General features: G+C 38.4%; 1 protein-coding gene across 3 annotated transcripts in view; it reads right to left on the bottom strand.

Moving 5' to 3' along the window:
* The window catches only part of TTC14 (tetratricopeptide repeat domain 14), a 19,573-nt gene extending 16,254 nt beyond the window's left edge, over window positions 1-3,319 (bottom strand). For all 3 annotated transcript variants that reach the window (XR_001004732.1, XM_011968857.1, XM_011968856.1), the window contains exons 1-6: window positions 3,033-3,319; window positions 2,427-2,551; window positions 2,115-2,314; window positions 1,157-1,241; window positions 861-990; window positions 380-535 (exon numbers count right to left, since the gene is read on the bottom strand). Coding sequence is in view for 2 of the 3 variants with exons in the window: in XM_011968857.1 (XP_011824247.1) it covers window positions 380-535; window positions 861-990; window positions 1,157-1,241; window positions 2,115-2,314; window positions 2,427-2,551; window positions 3,033-3,193 (857 nt within the window). In the remaining variant the exon portion in view is untranslated. The remainder of the gene's footprint in view (window positions 1-379; window positions 536-860; window positions 991-1,156; window positions 1,242-2,114; window positions 2,315-2,426; window positions 2,552-3,032) is intronic.
* Window positions 3,320-16,631: the final 13,312 nt, after the last annotated feature.

The following is a 16,631-nucleotide window of genomic DNA, read 5'->3' as shown; positions in this document are numbered from 1 at the left end:
GGAGGCTGAGGCAGGAGAATGGCGTGAACCCGGGAGGCAGAGCTTGCAGTGAGCCAAGATTGCACCACTGCACTCCAGCTTGGGTGACAGAGCGAGACTCTGTCTCACAAAACAAAAAAAACAGTATTTTTCTTTAGCATACACACAAAATTCTTATAAAAAGTTTCTGCATCCTTCTCTACTTGTTTACATGGTATACATCTTAATCACTGATAAGACAGTCCAGTCCAGAAGATGGGATCACCTGGTTCATTCAACCTTTGGCATATGCCTGCTACTAGGTGGCTTAGGACGGTCAAATATGTCCTTCAGCTATGCAGGTTCTGAGCTTACCACCACTCCCCTCACAACCTAAGAGAATAATACTGATTTACTATACCTTTGTAGGCCTCTCATTAAAGATGGTGGATTAGATTCATCTATTCCTAGTTTTTCTAGAAGGAATTCAACTACTCCTGGATTAACAAATCCTAAGGAACTCTGCATGATATTTTCATAGGACTCCAAAGAATTGCTATTTAGTTCAACACTTCTCCTTAAAAAAAGAAAATACAAACACAAAAATTGTAAAATGACTAATCTGACACTCCATTTCAGACAAATAGTAAAGAATAAAGAAATAGTATCATTTGAGGTTTAAATACTAATACCATTTTTTGCATAAGATGGTGTGGCAATATTATGATATGGTTACCTTTTCCCAAGTCTGAAGTAGTTTAACTGTTATAAAAATAACATGAACACATTTTGCAGTAAGAGAAATTAAAATTCCCCTTTGTTGTCAAAAGTTTCACAAAATTTGGTATTCCTCAATGCAAGAGACTTTTGTAATGAACTGTTGTTGAAATAATATAAATTACCTGTAGTACAAAGGAAGCTCTTCAGAGCTAATTACACCTAATTTAATACCAGATAGGTGTGGTGGAAGAGAAGAGCTATACAGAGATACTGCCAGCTTTTCATGGTATCTGTCAATATCCTTGATTCCAGCTTAAGAAAAAAAAAGAGAACTAAGCTGATTAGTAAGAAAACATAAACTAACATAAAAAATATAAACTTTCCCAAACACTACCCACTTAGACTGTATTTTTTAAAATTAATAAAAACAAAAATTCAACAATGATTACTTTTTTATTAGTATGATGAAACTAATCACCTCGGATGATGTCACCAGTTTGGTAATATGATAAAGGATCCCCATGGTTACTGTGAGACGGCACATCTCTTAAGGGACAAAGAGCCTGTAATGAGAAGTATTTTAAAACACTAGACATTTCAAGCTTTGGTAAGAACGGTGTCTTCTTTTATCTTCGCTATTTGGTATGAAACAGCTAGTAGATGAACAACCTAAAGTAAAAATTTAAATAACGATTTAGTTAAAAGTAATTTTTGTGTCCAGACACAGTAAAATATGTTTGCTGGTTCGGTTAAAAAACTAAAATCTCATGAAACTTTCCATTAGTTTAGGAACCAAATATGATGGCTTATGACAGTATACTACACGCATCAAAAGCAAACTAAAATTTGTCTAAAAGGTATAAGGATTCCAGTGAAAATGAAATGTGAATTCTCCAAAGTTTTTGTCTGTTATCCAGTCTGTAATACCTTCTGCTTTTCTTCCTTTTTATCCGCCTGGATAGATGGCAAATACCCAATCTTTTATTATGACACATTAGTTCAAATTCAGGACTATCCATCTTGGGCAAAGGATTATTGTAAATATATAAATGACAGAAATTTCTAAATTATCCACATGAAAATATACAATGTCAAATATTAACTAATTAAGAACACATATGTTCAACTACAAGAAATAAGTCTGAATACCAATCAACCTCACTATGTCCACTGATACCTCTTTGAGCACTTAAAAAAGGACACTGTGCCTGCCAACCAGAGTTTAAATCTAAAAAATCCCCAAAACCAGAATTGGAGGGACAAACTGGGTAACTTTCTTTCACTAATTTTTGTTAACGATTTTTCTCCAATTAACATTTAATTTCCAAAAGTATCTTGGCAGGTATACTTGAACACAACTGCATGCAAAGATATAATTCTTGCATTGAGGTGAATTAACAAAAACAGAAGCAATCCAAATAACAAAAATAACTTACTGTGATTTCTAAGTGGGCTATATCTCTCATGATACCACTTCCTAAACAGATCAACACCATGAAAAAACCGAATTCCCGAATAGAACTAATTCTTCCAATCACTATATCACCACGCTCAATATCTCGGAAAAACAGCTCTCTTCGATCCATACTAGGTATCTCCATGAATTGCTCTAAAGGTGGCATGACTGCATAATGATCTAAAAAAAAAAAAAAAATTAACAAAATCACTAACGATAGTTTTGAGTTCCGTTTCACCTGAAGTACTGTTAAACAGAACGGCAATCTTAAAGGTTTTAAGGCTAAACTCACCTTCACTATCTTCATTAATTTCAGAAGTTGCAGGTGCATCTGATTTCCAGGAAAGTGCAAAAAGCAGATCTGCTTTTTTGGAGATGAATTTCTGTATCTCGATGTTGTCAACTCTCTTCTCTTTTCTTAAAAAGAAAAAAAAAAAAAAAAGAAAATTGGTTTATCTGCAAAGCCTTTTTACAAACTCTAACCTTCTGCTTACGGCTTTCATCGGCCATTCCTCTCCATCCCAAGCTCCAGATCATCCAGATCATACAATCTCAGAGAAAAAGTTTTAACTAGGCATTCCCTTATTAACTAACCTGGAGGTGGAGAACGGGGAAACTTAAAAAATGACGCCTCCAACCCAGATACGAAAGCTCAAGGGATTTTAGCTAAGGAATCTGCGCCTCTAGCAAGCAGTGCCATAGAAAAAGTTCACCCCGCAAACCGCATTGCACACCTCAAGAGCGCCCTCCCTCCACCCAGCCCAAGGCACCAGCGCGCGATCCTCCTGTGCTCTAGGCCGCGGCTCCACTTCCTCTAGACGCAGACTCGGGGCTGCGGTAGTGGCTTCCAGAGCTGCGTCCCCTCTCCCGTGACGCAGTGGCACCAACGTCGCATTACCTGCCCTGCAACAGTTGCTGGGGCGGCGGGCCCCGGGTTGGCTCGGCGGCCGACCCCAGGAGGCTTCGGAAGTGTGGATTATCCTGCTGTTCGCTCCGGAGTAGAGAGAGCAAAGAAGACCCATGGCAATTTAGCGACTGCCGCAGAAGGTCCCGGTCCATGGCTAGAGACTGCAGGGCCCGGAGGCTGACGGGCTGATGGTCCCCGGTTCCGTGTCCGCTACTTGAGCCGGGTGGTACGGGAAGCAGAAGAAACCGTCTAGAGGCTGCCGGAAGTACACAGAGAGCACAACCAGTTACACCCGGAAGTGTTCTGGGGCCGCCCCCACGGCGGCGGCGCGGAGCTCAGCCTCGGTCTCGCGAAACCGAGCGAGACTACGGAAGGCCGAAGGATTGGGCTCAGCATTGCTTGGGCTAAAGTCTGAATAGGGCTTCCAGGAAGTGATGTATGTGAGAAGTTTGATTTTTCAAATGTACGTGGAGTCGCTATTGCGTCGAAATAGCTCGAGCGCTAACCTAGGGTAAACAATAATTCCTTTTCGTATTCATCAAGGTGCTTCTAAGTGCCAATGCCAGGGTAAGAACCCCAAACGAGTCGCACAAGCTTCTTCCCTCGAAGTACTCTGCGTAAATCAATACCTATGTCTCTGACGTAACCGCATTCAGCCAGCTGCTCCGGGAACGTTTCCAGGTCTTTTAACGTGCAGAAGGAAGGAAGGATACGGACATTTGTTAAGCACCTGGAGTGGTATTCTCCATCCATACCCCATGTACTGTTAGTGATTGTGAGTTCTAAAACCAGGATGACTTTAATGTCTCGACATGTGCATATGCCATTCAAGTGTTACAGTAACTGTAATGTATACATTCATTTCTTATTTAGTTTATCTCAATGGTTGCTCAAAATTTAGTGTCTGTAGGACTTACTGTATAGTGATGTGTATGCAAAAGTCAATATACTGTACTTATGGACAATTGAAGTGATTTTCAAAGGGAATTTCAACTTAGGTCCTCCATCCCCTTACTTACTGACTTGAGAACCCAACCACTACGATAGCTATGGTACTTTTTCATTTTAGAAGACAAGGAAACATACTCAGAGAGTCTCAGTAAATTGGTCAATGTCACACAGATAGTAAGAGGCTAGAGTTAGGGTTCCAAATGAAATATTAATTGATCTTCTCAGGCAGAGTTGCTGGATTGAGTACTTTATCATATAGAAGGCCTCAACCCTAATTTTGAGATCATGTAGCTTCATTTTATTCCAGTAAAAAATTTGTACCATTTAAATATGTGCAGTGCAAATAGTTCAGTATAGTCCTCTTGAGCAGAAACAAACGGTGGCAGTTAGTCTCCTCGCTTCCCACCAGGTGTCTTTGAGGAAATCAACTTGCCCTTCACTGTGTTACCACTTTTGTATAGGAAATCTAGTCCAGAACATAATCGATAGTGACACACTGTTTTGTGGAAAACCTAGGCAAATAGGTAAACAGTTTATTGAAATTTGAGAAAATGCAACAAACAAGAATGCAACTGTAAAAGATAAATTTGGGCTGGGCGCGGTGGCTCACACCTGTAATCCCAGCACTTTGGGAGGCCGAGGGCAGATCACTTGAGGTCAGGAGTTCAGAGACCAACCTGGCCACCCTGGCGAAACCCCATCTCTACTAAAAATACAACAATTAGCTGGGCGTGCTGGCTCGTGCTTGTAGTCCCAGCTACTCGGGAGGCAGACGCACGAGAATTGCTTGAACCTGGTGGTCAGAGGTTGTAATGAACTGAGATCGTACCACTGCAGTCCAGCCTGGGTGCCGGAGGGAGACTCCATCTCAAAATAAATAAATAAATAAATAAATTTCAAACTTCTATAGGCATATCAACTTTAATAAATGGTACAGACTGGTTTTAAGCCATAACTCTAGAGAATGGTTGTTTTTAGGAAAGAGTGCTGTCACTGAAAAGGAAAGCTGACCACTAAAAATGATTATAGACAGCTTGGTAAATACGTGATTTGTGTTAGAGTCAATCTGTGATCGAGGACCTCAATTTTTGGAGGGACTAAGAAACCAGTGTCTGAGAATCAGATGCCAAACACTGTTACTTAGCCTGGGAATGTCACCTTCTGAGGCCATTCTTTAGTAGCACATGGTTTTATCACTATGGGATCTGTCTATACTTCTTCCTAATTCCAACACTAGGATAACCCTCCCCCACCTCATATCTTGAACACCTAAAATGGCCATGAACATAGAAAGCAGCTCCTTTTAGGGGGTACGCAGCATTTATCTGGAGTGATATTTTTCGTATAGTAGTGACAGAAGAAACGAACTTTAAGCAAATGTACTCAAAACTCAGGGTGAGATTTTCTGTCTTTGGTTAGTTCCTTATGTGAAAGTAGCCCCATTAGTTGGGTGCCAAAGGCAGTCTTATTCTTTACTTCCGGAGTATCACTCCCATCGCAGAGGATAAAGCCTTTTACAGTTACAGGTGTATTTGAATTTTCTTTTGAGACAGACACCCCTTTGACTTAGAAGGGGACAGAGCACTGGATCTTTGACATAGGACTGGAGGGGGTGAGGAAAGGAAATGGGACTAGCTTTGCTTCTCATTTTAGAAAAACCAGTCCCACATATGGGCCTTCTCAAGTTTTACTTCTTGCTTTACCTTAAAAAATATCTTTTTCGAGAAATGTTTCCAGATTAAGCAATATGAATAACTAAATGAATATGTTGAGGAGAGGGACAGGGGAAAGTGTGGGATGGGGTTGGGGGAAGAAGACAGGACATTTAAAGCAGTCAGATCTTTGATGTCTGGTTCCTTTGCCTATTTTTATTGTAAGTGTTAAATTCCATTTCTAAATAAACACATAGGTACATTCTTTAATAAACACTCTAGACCCTAGAGATATAAAGGTGAAGAAAACAATTCTGGTTCTTGAGTGGTTCACAGTCCAACACAGGATTAGACATAAGAAGAAACACATAATGGCACAGTGGTAAGTGCTATTGTGGACGCCTACTAGGGTGTCTGCATAGATCCCTCTTTTCTGTGAAATGAGGTAGTGGGAGTTGCTGGGGGTAAGAGGAGAGAGGGGGAGGCAACTATGTGCAGTCCAGGCACAGAGGGCAATATAATTAAAGAAGTAGAGGTGTGAAGAAGCAAGATGCATTCTGGAGACAGCAAGTGTGAAATGGAGGTAGGTAGGGATATTTTAATTATAGACATTTGGTTATGTAAGTGTGTCATTTCAGGTAGGCTATAGATTGGTGGGAAGAAACCCCTGGTGCCTCTCTGTGCGTACAACACACACACATACACCCCCACACACAGAGTAAATTCCTAATTTCTTTAGCAAAGAACACAGAAACTTAGGGGAAGCAAGGTAGCCACATAAAGAAGTGGGAGAAGCAGCATATCTCATTTTAGCTTTTCTTGGATCTCCCAAGTTTCCACAAATAACTTGTGCAGCTAGTGACATCATCTGCAAAAGATAAAGTCTTTTTTTTTTTTTTTTTTTACATCTCAGAAACTTTTATAACCAATTGTTAAGGATATACAAATAATCCATGACTTTATGAGAAATATTTGTAGATAGATTGTTTCTGGTTCTTGATCCTGATGCCAACAGTTTCAACAAGGCCTCACCTTTAGCTGTGGTTAAGGTTGGAGTGTGTGTCTGTCAGGGATGGTGGGTACCAAATAAGGTCCTAGAAGTCTATTACGATACTTCTAACTTTAATTTTTCAGTATCTTTTAAAGGCTGTCTTCTTTTTAGAAAAAAATGGACTTTATTTTTTAGAGCAATTTTGGGTTAAAAGCAAAAGTGAGGAGAAAGTAAAAAGTTTCCCATGTATCCCCTGCCCCCACACATGCGTCGCCTCCCTCATTATCAACATCCCCCACCTGAGTGGTACATTTGTTAAACTGATGAACCTACACTGACACCTCCTTATCATCCAAAGTCCATAGTTTATCTTAGGTTTCATTCTTGATGTCATACATTCTGTGGATTTGGGCAAATGTGTAATGACATATATACCATTATGATGTATTATAAAGTGGTTTCGCCACCCTAAAAATCCCCTGTGCTCTGTTTTTCTTTTTCTTCTTGGAACCCCTGACAACCACTGATTTTTTTTTACTGTGTCCGTATTTTTGCCTTTTCCAGAATGTTATATGTTTGAGATCATATAGTATATAGCCTTTTCATACTGGTTTCTTGGTAATATGCATTTCAGTTTCCTCCATGTCTTTTCATGGCTTGATAGCTCATTTATCTTTAGTGCTGAATAGTATTCAATTTGCTGGATTTATAAAACAATTTATCCATTGTCCTATTGAAGGACATACTGGTTTCTTCCAAGTTTTGGCAATTATGAACAAAGCTGCTATAAACATACATGTGCGTGTTGTTGGTGAACATAAGTTTTCAACTCTTTTGCATAAATAGCAAGGAGTACAGTTTCTGGGTTGTGTGGTAAGAGTATGTTCAATTTTGTGAGAAAGCACCAAACTGTCTTCCAAAGTGGCTGTACCGTTTTATATTCCCATCAGCAATTAATAAGAGTTTCTGTTGCTCCACATCATCACTGGTGTTTGATGTCAGGATGCTGAAATTTGGCCATTCTAATCGATGTGTAGTGGTATCTCATTGTTATTTCCATTTGCATTCCCCTGATGATTTATGATGTGGAACATCTTTTTATATGCTTATTTGCCATCTGTATATCTTCTTTGGTGTGGTGTCTGTTAAGGTCTTTGGCCCATTTTTTAATTGGGTTGTATGTTTTCTTATTGTTGAGTTTTAAGAGATTTTTTGTATGTGTGTGTATATATATATATTTGAAAATATTTTCTCTTGGCCTGTGAATTGTCTTTATATTCTCCCAGTGGTATCTTTTGCAGAGTAGAAAGTTTTAATTTTAGTGAAATCCAGCTTATCAGTTTTTTTTTTCTTTTATGGATCATGACTTTGGTATTGTATCTAAAAAGTCATCACCAAATCCAAAGTCATCTAGATTTTCTTCTATGTTATCTTCTAAGAGTTTTACAGTTTTGCATTTTACATTTAGATCTATAATCCATTTTGATTTAATTTTGTGAAGGATGTAAGACCTGTTTATAGATTCATTTTTTGCATATGGATGTCCAGTTGTTCCAGCACTACTGGTTGAAAAGAGTATCTCTTTTCTCCATTGTAGTGCCTTTTTACTTTTGTTAAAGATCAGTTGACGATACTTATGTATTATGTAGATCTATTTCTGGGCTCTTTATTCCGTTCCATTGATCTATTTATCTATTCTTTTGCCAATACCATACTGTCTTAAGTACTATAGCTTTATAGTAAGTCTTGAAGTCAAGTGGTGCCAGTTCTCCAACTTTGTTCTTCTCCAATTACTCTCTTTATTTTCCTGAAAATAGTCCCTTTTTGTTGCTTAAGCAAGATGAGGAAATTTGTAGTTTGGAACCAAGGATGTTGACTAATACACTAAGAAACGACCAACTAGTAGCCTTTGCTTTTTCTACTCTGCCATTTTAAAAATGAAGAAACAAATATGGAGAGGTTAATAAATGCTTTCATTTTTCAAAAACTAACTTTAGAATACATGTTGTCTAGCTGTGTTTCTAGTACTCTTTCTACCATACCATGCCATTTAGAAGGTCAGTGAAACCATGCTCTTTAAGGATGTAGCTTTAAAATATTGTATGGAACTTATTTTATTAACAAAAAATTATGACATAGGTCAGGTATCCCTTATCTGAACTGGTTGGGACCAGAGTGTTTTGAATTTGAGATTTTAGAATAATTGCACATATATAATGAGATACCTTGGGGACTCAAGTCTAAACAAAAAATTCGTTTATGTTTTATATGCACCTTATACCCATAACTTGAAGGTAATTTTATTTTCCCCTTGGGACGCTGAGTAAACATGGTGTCGTGTTCCTACATTTTGACTGGGATCTACCACGTAAGGTCAGGTGTGGAATTTTCCGCTTGTGGCATCATGTGAGTGCTCAAAAAGTTTCCAACTTTGGAGCATTTTGGATTTTGGATTTTTGGAGTAGGGATGCTCAACCTGTAGTTAATTTTATGTGTCATCTTCACGGGATCAGGGGATGTCCAGATAGTTGGTTAAAGACTGTTTTTGGGTGTGTCTGTGACAGTGTTTTTAGATGACATTAGCATTTGAATTGGTGGACTCAGTAATGTAGATTGTTCTCTGCAGTGTAGTTGGTCATCAGCATATCCATTGAGGGGCCAGGATCAGTGGCTCATCCTGTAATCCCAACACTTCGGGAGGGCCAGGAGGGCAGATTGCTTGAACCCAGGAGTTTGAGACCAGCCTTGGCAACATGGCAAAACCCTGCCTCCACCAAAAATACAAAAATTAGCCAGGTGCGGTGTCACATGCCTGTAGTTCCAGCTACCCAGGAGGCTGAGGTGGGAGGATCATCTGAGCCTGGGAAGTTGAGGCTGCACTGAACCTTTCCCAGCCTGGGCGACAGAGTGAGAGTGTCTCAAAAAAAAAAAATAAATAAATAAATAAATTCAGGGCCTGAGTAGAACAAAAGGCAAAAGTAGGGAAAACTTGCCCCTTTTTGGCCTCACTGTTTGAGCTGGGACATCTCATTTCATCTTCTTTTGCCCTCAGAGTAGGATTTATATCATTGGTTCTCGTTGACCTTTGGACTCAGACTAAATTATGCCAGCAGTCTTCCTGGGTCTCCAGCTTGCAGACGACTGATCACAAGACTTCTCAGCCTCCATAATCCTCTATAATTGTATGAGCTAAGTCTTCACTGTGTGTGTGTGTGTGTGTGTGTGTGTGTGTGTGTGTATCTCCTGTTGTCTGTTTCTCTGGTGAACTCTAATACAAATATCCATCGTTATGTTATTATCTAAAGATCACCATGAACTCTTTCATTCCCATGATGGGGCCACTTGATTTCATTTCTAAGCACATGGTGTAAAAAGTTTAGATTACAGATTTGCTACCATATAAGGTAGCTATCTATGTTCAACACTATTCAAAGCTGTCCTTAAGTGACTCAAGAAAGAATGAGGAATACTAAATGGAGGATATGGCTAACTCAGCCAAATATCTATACCCATTGTTAGAGGAATAATTCAAACTGCAAGCCCTTCTGATAAATGTTGGCACATCTTCATTCATTCCAGTAGTTTATGCTTGAAAAGATTCTCCCAGCTTTTATTTCTTTTTCATATCACAGGCCAACACCTTTCTTCAAGAAGAAAAACATTGTCAGTCTAATCCACTTGAGGGTGCTATAAGATCATCATGGTATCCAGTTTTATATCCTCCACCAGAAAACCTGCTAACTAAACAAGGATTTAGGGATGGGGAACTGTGACCCTATTATATACAGTCATTTTGAGATAATTGTATCTCTAACACTGTCTCCACCTTTTAGTGACTGATAAATGTTTTGAGGATATTATTTTAATTTAAATCAGTTCATATCTCATTAGAATTGATTAACTTAGTAATCTTGAGTTATTTTTTTCTCAGAAGAAAGATTACTGATTTCAATTTCAATTCAACATGGTTCTAAACAGACCCAGAGGTGAATATTGCACAAATCCAGGACAAGGGGCCAGAGTAGTGATACAGTTACATTATAATCCATGTTCAATGTATGGGGCATTCCTGGAGATGTGCAACTTTAACTTTAGACCAGCTGTAGTGACCATCTGCAGTGCTAGTCTCAGCTAGCATTTCTTTCATGTTTGTCTTTGTTTACAAAAAGGATGAGGAAATAGAATGAAGGTATTTCAGATTAAATCTATCATGATTGTTAGAAAAAAAGTCGAAAGATGTATGTAATACTGATAAGGAATAGGTTAAGATGCTTATCATCAGGTTCTTGGTCATGACTGCTCCTAAAGACACACACACATACACACACACACACCCCTCTTAGATTCTTAGATTCTTGTAGCAATTTCTCAGAATGCTATGTCAGAGAACATGTCAGGATTATCATCAAAAGAATTGAAAGTTTAATGCTAAATAAATAGTATTCTTTGTCAATACATTCTGGATTGCTTTGATTTTTAAAATGCAATTTAGATATTCCTTTAAATGAAGGCAATTGGTCATCTTCTAATTTTTAAACACTAATTCTTTTTCATTTTATTGATGGCAGCACTAAAGGAGAATTTCAGGGAGTAGAGATATGTTACTGGCTTAGTATATTGCCCTTCTTAATGGAATTAATTGGAAGATCCAGGATATCAGGGCAATGATTTAACCTTAATCTGGGCCACATTTAGATATAGCCTTTGATTATCTGTAGACATAATGGTCAAATTGCCAAATGCATTAATTTATTCATTTAATAAATATTTGAGGCTTAGGCTGTATTTTAGATGTTAGGGATATAATAGTGAAAAAAATATACCAACCTTCCTTCCTCTCTGGAGTTTATATTCTGGAGGGAGACATATAATGAGTAACAAACATAATAAGTAAGTAAATGATATAGTGCATGTATTAGAAGGTGATAGATCCTATAGAGAAAGAAGTAAGTCAGGGTAAGGGGCATTGGAAGTACAGGGGGATGAGTGTAGTAGTTTTGATTAGTTATAGCAGATCTAATTAAGAAGGTGACATTTGAGCGAAGATTTGAAGTAGATAAGGAGTCAGTCATTCAACTTGTTTGAGGGAAAAGAGTTCCAGGCAGAGGGAACAGCCAATGCAAGTGTCCTGAGACAGGAAGGTATTTGATGTATTTGAGAAAGAGCAAGGAAGACAGTGTGACAGGAACAGAATGAGCATGGAGGATGGAGGTGTGGGGTATTGTAGGCCATTGCAAGAACTTGGCTTTTACTGCTAGTGGTTGGGAGCAGCTTCAGGGTTTTAAGGAGGAGGGCATATTATGCCTTTCATTATAAGAGTATCACTTTGGCTGTTACCTAGGCAGGAATTGATTAAATACCTATTGCTCATAATAAAATGGAGAAAGTTTTATAGGATGTCTTTTTATTTCTTAGGAAACATAATTTCATTTTAAAATTTACCTGTCAATGCATAGAATAAGAATATGAAGTTTTAAAAGCTACAAGAAGATTAAGAGTTTAGGGCCGGGCACATTGGCTCATGCCTGTCATCCCAGCACTTTGGGAGGCTGAAGTGGGCGGATCACTTGAGATCAGGAGTTTGAGACCAGACTGACCAACATGAAGAAACCCCGTCACTAATAAAAATGCAAAATTAGCTGGACATGATGGCGCATGCGTGTAATCCCAGCTACTCAGAAAGCTGGGGCAGGAGAATCGCTTGAACGCAGGAAGAATCGCTTGAACCCAGGAGGTGGAGATTTCAGTGAGCCAAGATGGCACCGTTGCACTCCAGCCTGGGAAACCACAGCGAGACTCTGTCTCAAAAAATAAATAAATAAATAAAGAGTGTGAGCAACTATTGTGAAATAGGGAGTTACCACAGTGGAAAGAGCTTAGCCCAGAAGTCCCAGCTGTATTTTGGGTAAATAATCTAATCTTCCATGCCTCTCTTGCCACCTTTAAAACTAAGGGGTTGGATGAGATGAACTTTGAGATCTAACCCTTAACATTCACTGTTCTATGATGAAAACAGTTCAGGTGCTAAAACTGCATGTCTCCCTTTAAGCCAGTGTGCTTCTTTTTCTATGAAATCAGTATGAAGTTATTTTCCTATTGTATTGCAGTACTGGTAAGTGTGGATTCCTACTGTGGCTGGTCTCTTTAAATGAATCAAATTCTTTACAGTTCCTTTAGTTGTAGTTAGAAAAGGGACCAGCCACAGAAGTCACAGGCAGAGACTGGCTAATCACTGTTTGGAAGTCTCAGTGTGGCATTTCCATGAGGTGGATTGAGTTTTGGATACTGATCATAAGTTTTTCAAGTGCAGAAATTCAAGTAAGGCTCGACATACTGATACACACTAACCAAACTAAACACTGACTTACAAATCACATTGACAATGTATTAAGGGTGAACTATAAATGTTATGTGAATCAGAAACTCATATTGAGTATCAATATATTCTCCTGTGGAAAGCCAACTTCAGTCAGAAGCTTGTTTGTGAGCCCAAAATAAGAACAAAAGCAGCCTGTTGGGTGTTTTTAATGACTGATTTCATCAAACTATGTAATCTTATGCATTCGTTTCCTCTGCGTGTGTATGTCTTCTAAGACAATCAAAAACTGTGGTTGCCTGGCATCCTTTTCTTTCTCTCTTTAATCTTTTACACACACACACACACACACACACTTGTATATAATATATAAAATATACATGTATACACATGCTATATATATAACTGATTAATAGCAAATATATTGGGAATATGACTGCTACTATGTCTATATTTGAAAACTGCTTTCAATTTTGTTTTAACTTTCTTAAAATGGAAGCCCAATATATAAAATAGACAGTAAGATACTGAGAACTCAGCCGAGTAATATATTTTCCTTTTTGTCTCCAACCCCCTCTCCCTCACACACAGCAAATGATGGCTGGAGAGGTTACCTTTAAGTCAGCGATCCTCGATCCCCAACCTTTTTGGCACCAGGGACCGATTTCATTGAAGACAATTTTTCTATGGACTGGGGCAGTGGGGATGGTTTTGGGATGATTCGAGTGCGTTACATTTATTGTGCTCTTTTTTCTGTTACTATTACATTGTAATATACGATGAAATAATTATACAACTCACCATAATGTGGAATCAATAGGAGCCCTGAGCTTATTTTCCTGCAGCTAGATGGTCCCGTCTGGGGATGATGGGAGACAGTGACAGATTATCAAGCATTAGATACTCATAAGGAGTGTGCAACCTAGATCCCTTGCATGTGCAGTTCACAGTAGGGTATTCACTCCTAAAAGAATCTATTGCTGCGACTCATCTGACAGGAGGTGGAGTTCAGGCGCTAATGTGAGCGATGGGGAGTGGCTGTAAAAATATATGAAGCTTCGCTCTCTTGCCTGCTGCTTACCCCCTGCTGTGTGGCCTGATTCCTAACAGGCCATCGACTGGTACCTGTCCGTGGTCTCGGGGCTGGAGACTCCTGCTTTAAGGAGTGTCTCAGACTTTTTAACAGGTTAGTTCTTCTGGCAGGATTCTATATCATTGATTAGGTTTCAGCTTAAGTTATAATAATATACTAATCAGTGTTTTCTATGGCTATACTTTAGTCACTAAAGTATTCTCTATGTCTAGATGGCAGTCCTAGACATAGAAAAAAGAACTGTACACTTCTCAAATTCTACACACATACACTTTCTTTTCTGACTGTAGTCATTTCCACAGATGGTGTTTCTTATTCATTATACTTTGATCTTTCATGGTTTCACTTTCTCAGAAAGTAATTTTATTTCTAAGTTCAGGAGGGCTCCATTCTTTGCCCAAGTAAACTCATTATAAAGCCCTCCATGATCTTGTCTCTGTCTATGTTTCCTAACTCATTTTCATTTTCAACCCTTTTCATCAATCATCAGAATTCAACCACATAGATTTTCTGGTATTTTCTAAATACACCAAATTTTCCCCACCTCATAGCTTTTGTACTTGTTTTTTCTCTTTTTATTTTATTTTATTTTTTGTACTTGTTTTTTAAAACACTCTTTCCTCACTTTAATTTCTCTTTATCTTCAGTTCTCAACTTAAGGGTACTTCTTTCTCACAGCACTCCATTTATTTCTAGCATACATTTATCATAATTTATTTCCTTATTGATTGTCTGTATTCCCCACTAAAATATAAGATTCATGAAGGCAGGGCCATATCAGTCTTGTTCATGGCTCTGTACTCCATACATCATGGCTCTGTGCTCAGTGCCTGGCACATAGCAGATACTAAATAAATGCGTTTGAATGAATGAATGACTATGTACAAATATTTATGTGTAAAAATCACACTCAGAGTAATGGATGGGTCATAGTATGTCATATATGTGGGTGAGAAAGACTTAGTTAACCAGGTTGGATGGAAGTGGGGGACTGGAAATAAACTTCAGTTCTGGGCAATGGGACCATCTGTTGGCTTGGAGGATTTATGGTAAACAAAACATGTCATTGGGTATTATAGCAACTGGCAAAGGGTAATATAACAAAAAAGTAGCCCATGTTGCAGGTCAAACCTGAAATAAAAGTGCTTTCTAGACAGGTTCAGGCAGCATGGTGATTAGATACTTCAGAAGCAGGGAGGTGGATTTTTTTTTTTTTTTAACTTGACTTCATGGAAGGTTTTTGTTTGTTTGTTTTAAAATAAGCTCAAATATGAGTTGAATGATGTGCCGGCTAAAAACAAATGTAATCCTCTGGTTTTGTTCCTTTATCTGCCACTCCAGGTTTACATTTGAATTTTGTCTTTTATCTTGTGTTAATAATTGTTTATTTCATTGTATCTGAGACTAGGGATAGTCTCTCTGTGGTAGTCCAAGCTTATGGGACAAATATCTGCATATTTCTCATATTATGGTTTTTCAGGGAAGCGGAACCAATAAGATGGGTATATGTATCTTTAGAAGGAAATTTATTTTAAGGAATTGGCTCATGTGATTTAGGTGGCTGGCAAATGAAAGTATACAGGGTAGACTGGCAAGCTGGAGACCAAGGAAAAGCTAATGCTGCAGTTTAAGTCTGAAGGCTATTTGCTGGTAGATGGCCCTCTTTCTTGATGGAGGTCAGTCTTTTGTTCTATTCAGATCTTCAGCTAGCTGGATAAGGCCTTACTCAGATGATAGAGGGCAATCTGCTTTACTCAGAGTTCATCAATTTAAATGTTAACCTCACCCCAAACACCCTCACAGAAACATTTTGAATAATGTGCGACTACCTATCTGGGCACCATGGCCCAGGCAAGTTGACATAATTAACCATCGCAATTATGTCCTACTTCAATGTCATATTTTAAGACAATGAAGCCTATTTAAAGCATTACAGCCCCACGATGGTGAAGCAGCTGGAAATCACATGATTTGAGGAACAGCTGAAGTCGCTAGGAATGTATAGAAATTCTGCCTCATTTAATCTACTGGGTTCCATACTTACAGCCAATATCAATCTGAGTTGCATCATCATTTCTTACTCATATCAGAGTTATAATATGAATGGTAGAGATTTCATAGTCTTTTGGTCTAAAATTGATTTAAGTTGATTTAAAGGCCTTTATCAACAAAATTTCTAAGCTTATAATGCTTTTTTATTTTGCCCCTTTCAAGGTCTAGAACTTAAAGATACTCCTTCTCCTCCATGGAGGTTTCTGAACAATAATTTATGTGTCGAGCATTGAATAAAAAATTTTGGGTCATGTGATGACCGATTTTGCATGGGTCATTGACTCCAGGTAACTTCCTTTTCTGAGTGATCAAAGTCATTCCTAATTGTAGCAGCCTAGAATTTTGCTGTTAACCATTTCATGTCTGTTTCTGTGGCCACATTTCACTTCTAACAAACAAAAGAAACACCATTATCTTAGGAAAGTTGTTTGGCTATGTTTTTATTTTTATTTTTTCGGAGACTTTTCATTAGCCAACAGTCCAGAATTTATTGTATTCATTTTCATTGGCATCGTGGTGACTAGCATGAATGTGA

This window comes from Mandrillus leucophaeus, unplaced genomic scaffold (genome assembly GCF_000951045.1).
Source record: "Mandrillus leucophaeus isolate KB7577 unplaced genomic scaffold, Mleu.le_1.0 Scaffold860, whole genome shotgun sequence".
In the NCBI taxonomy this organism is placed as follows: domain Eukaryota; kingdom Metazoa; phylum Chordata; class Mammalia; order Primates; family Cercopithecidae; genus Mandrillus; species Mandrillus leucophaeus.
This window is presented reverse-complemented; position numbering and strand designations above follow the sequence as displayed.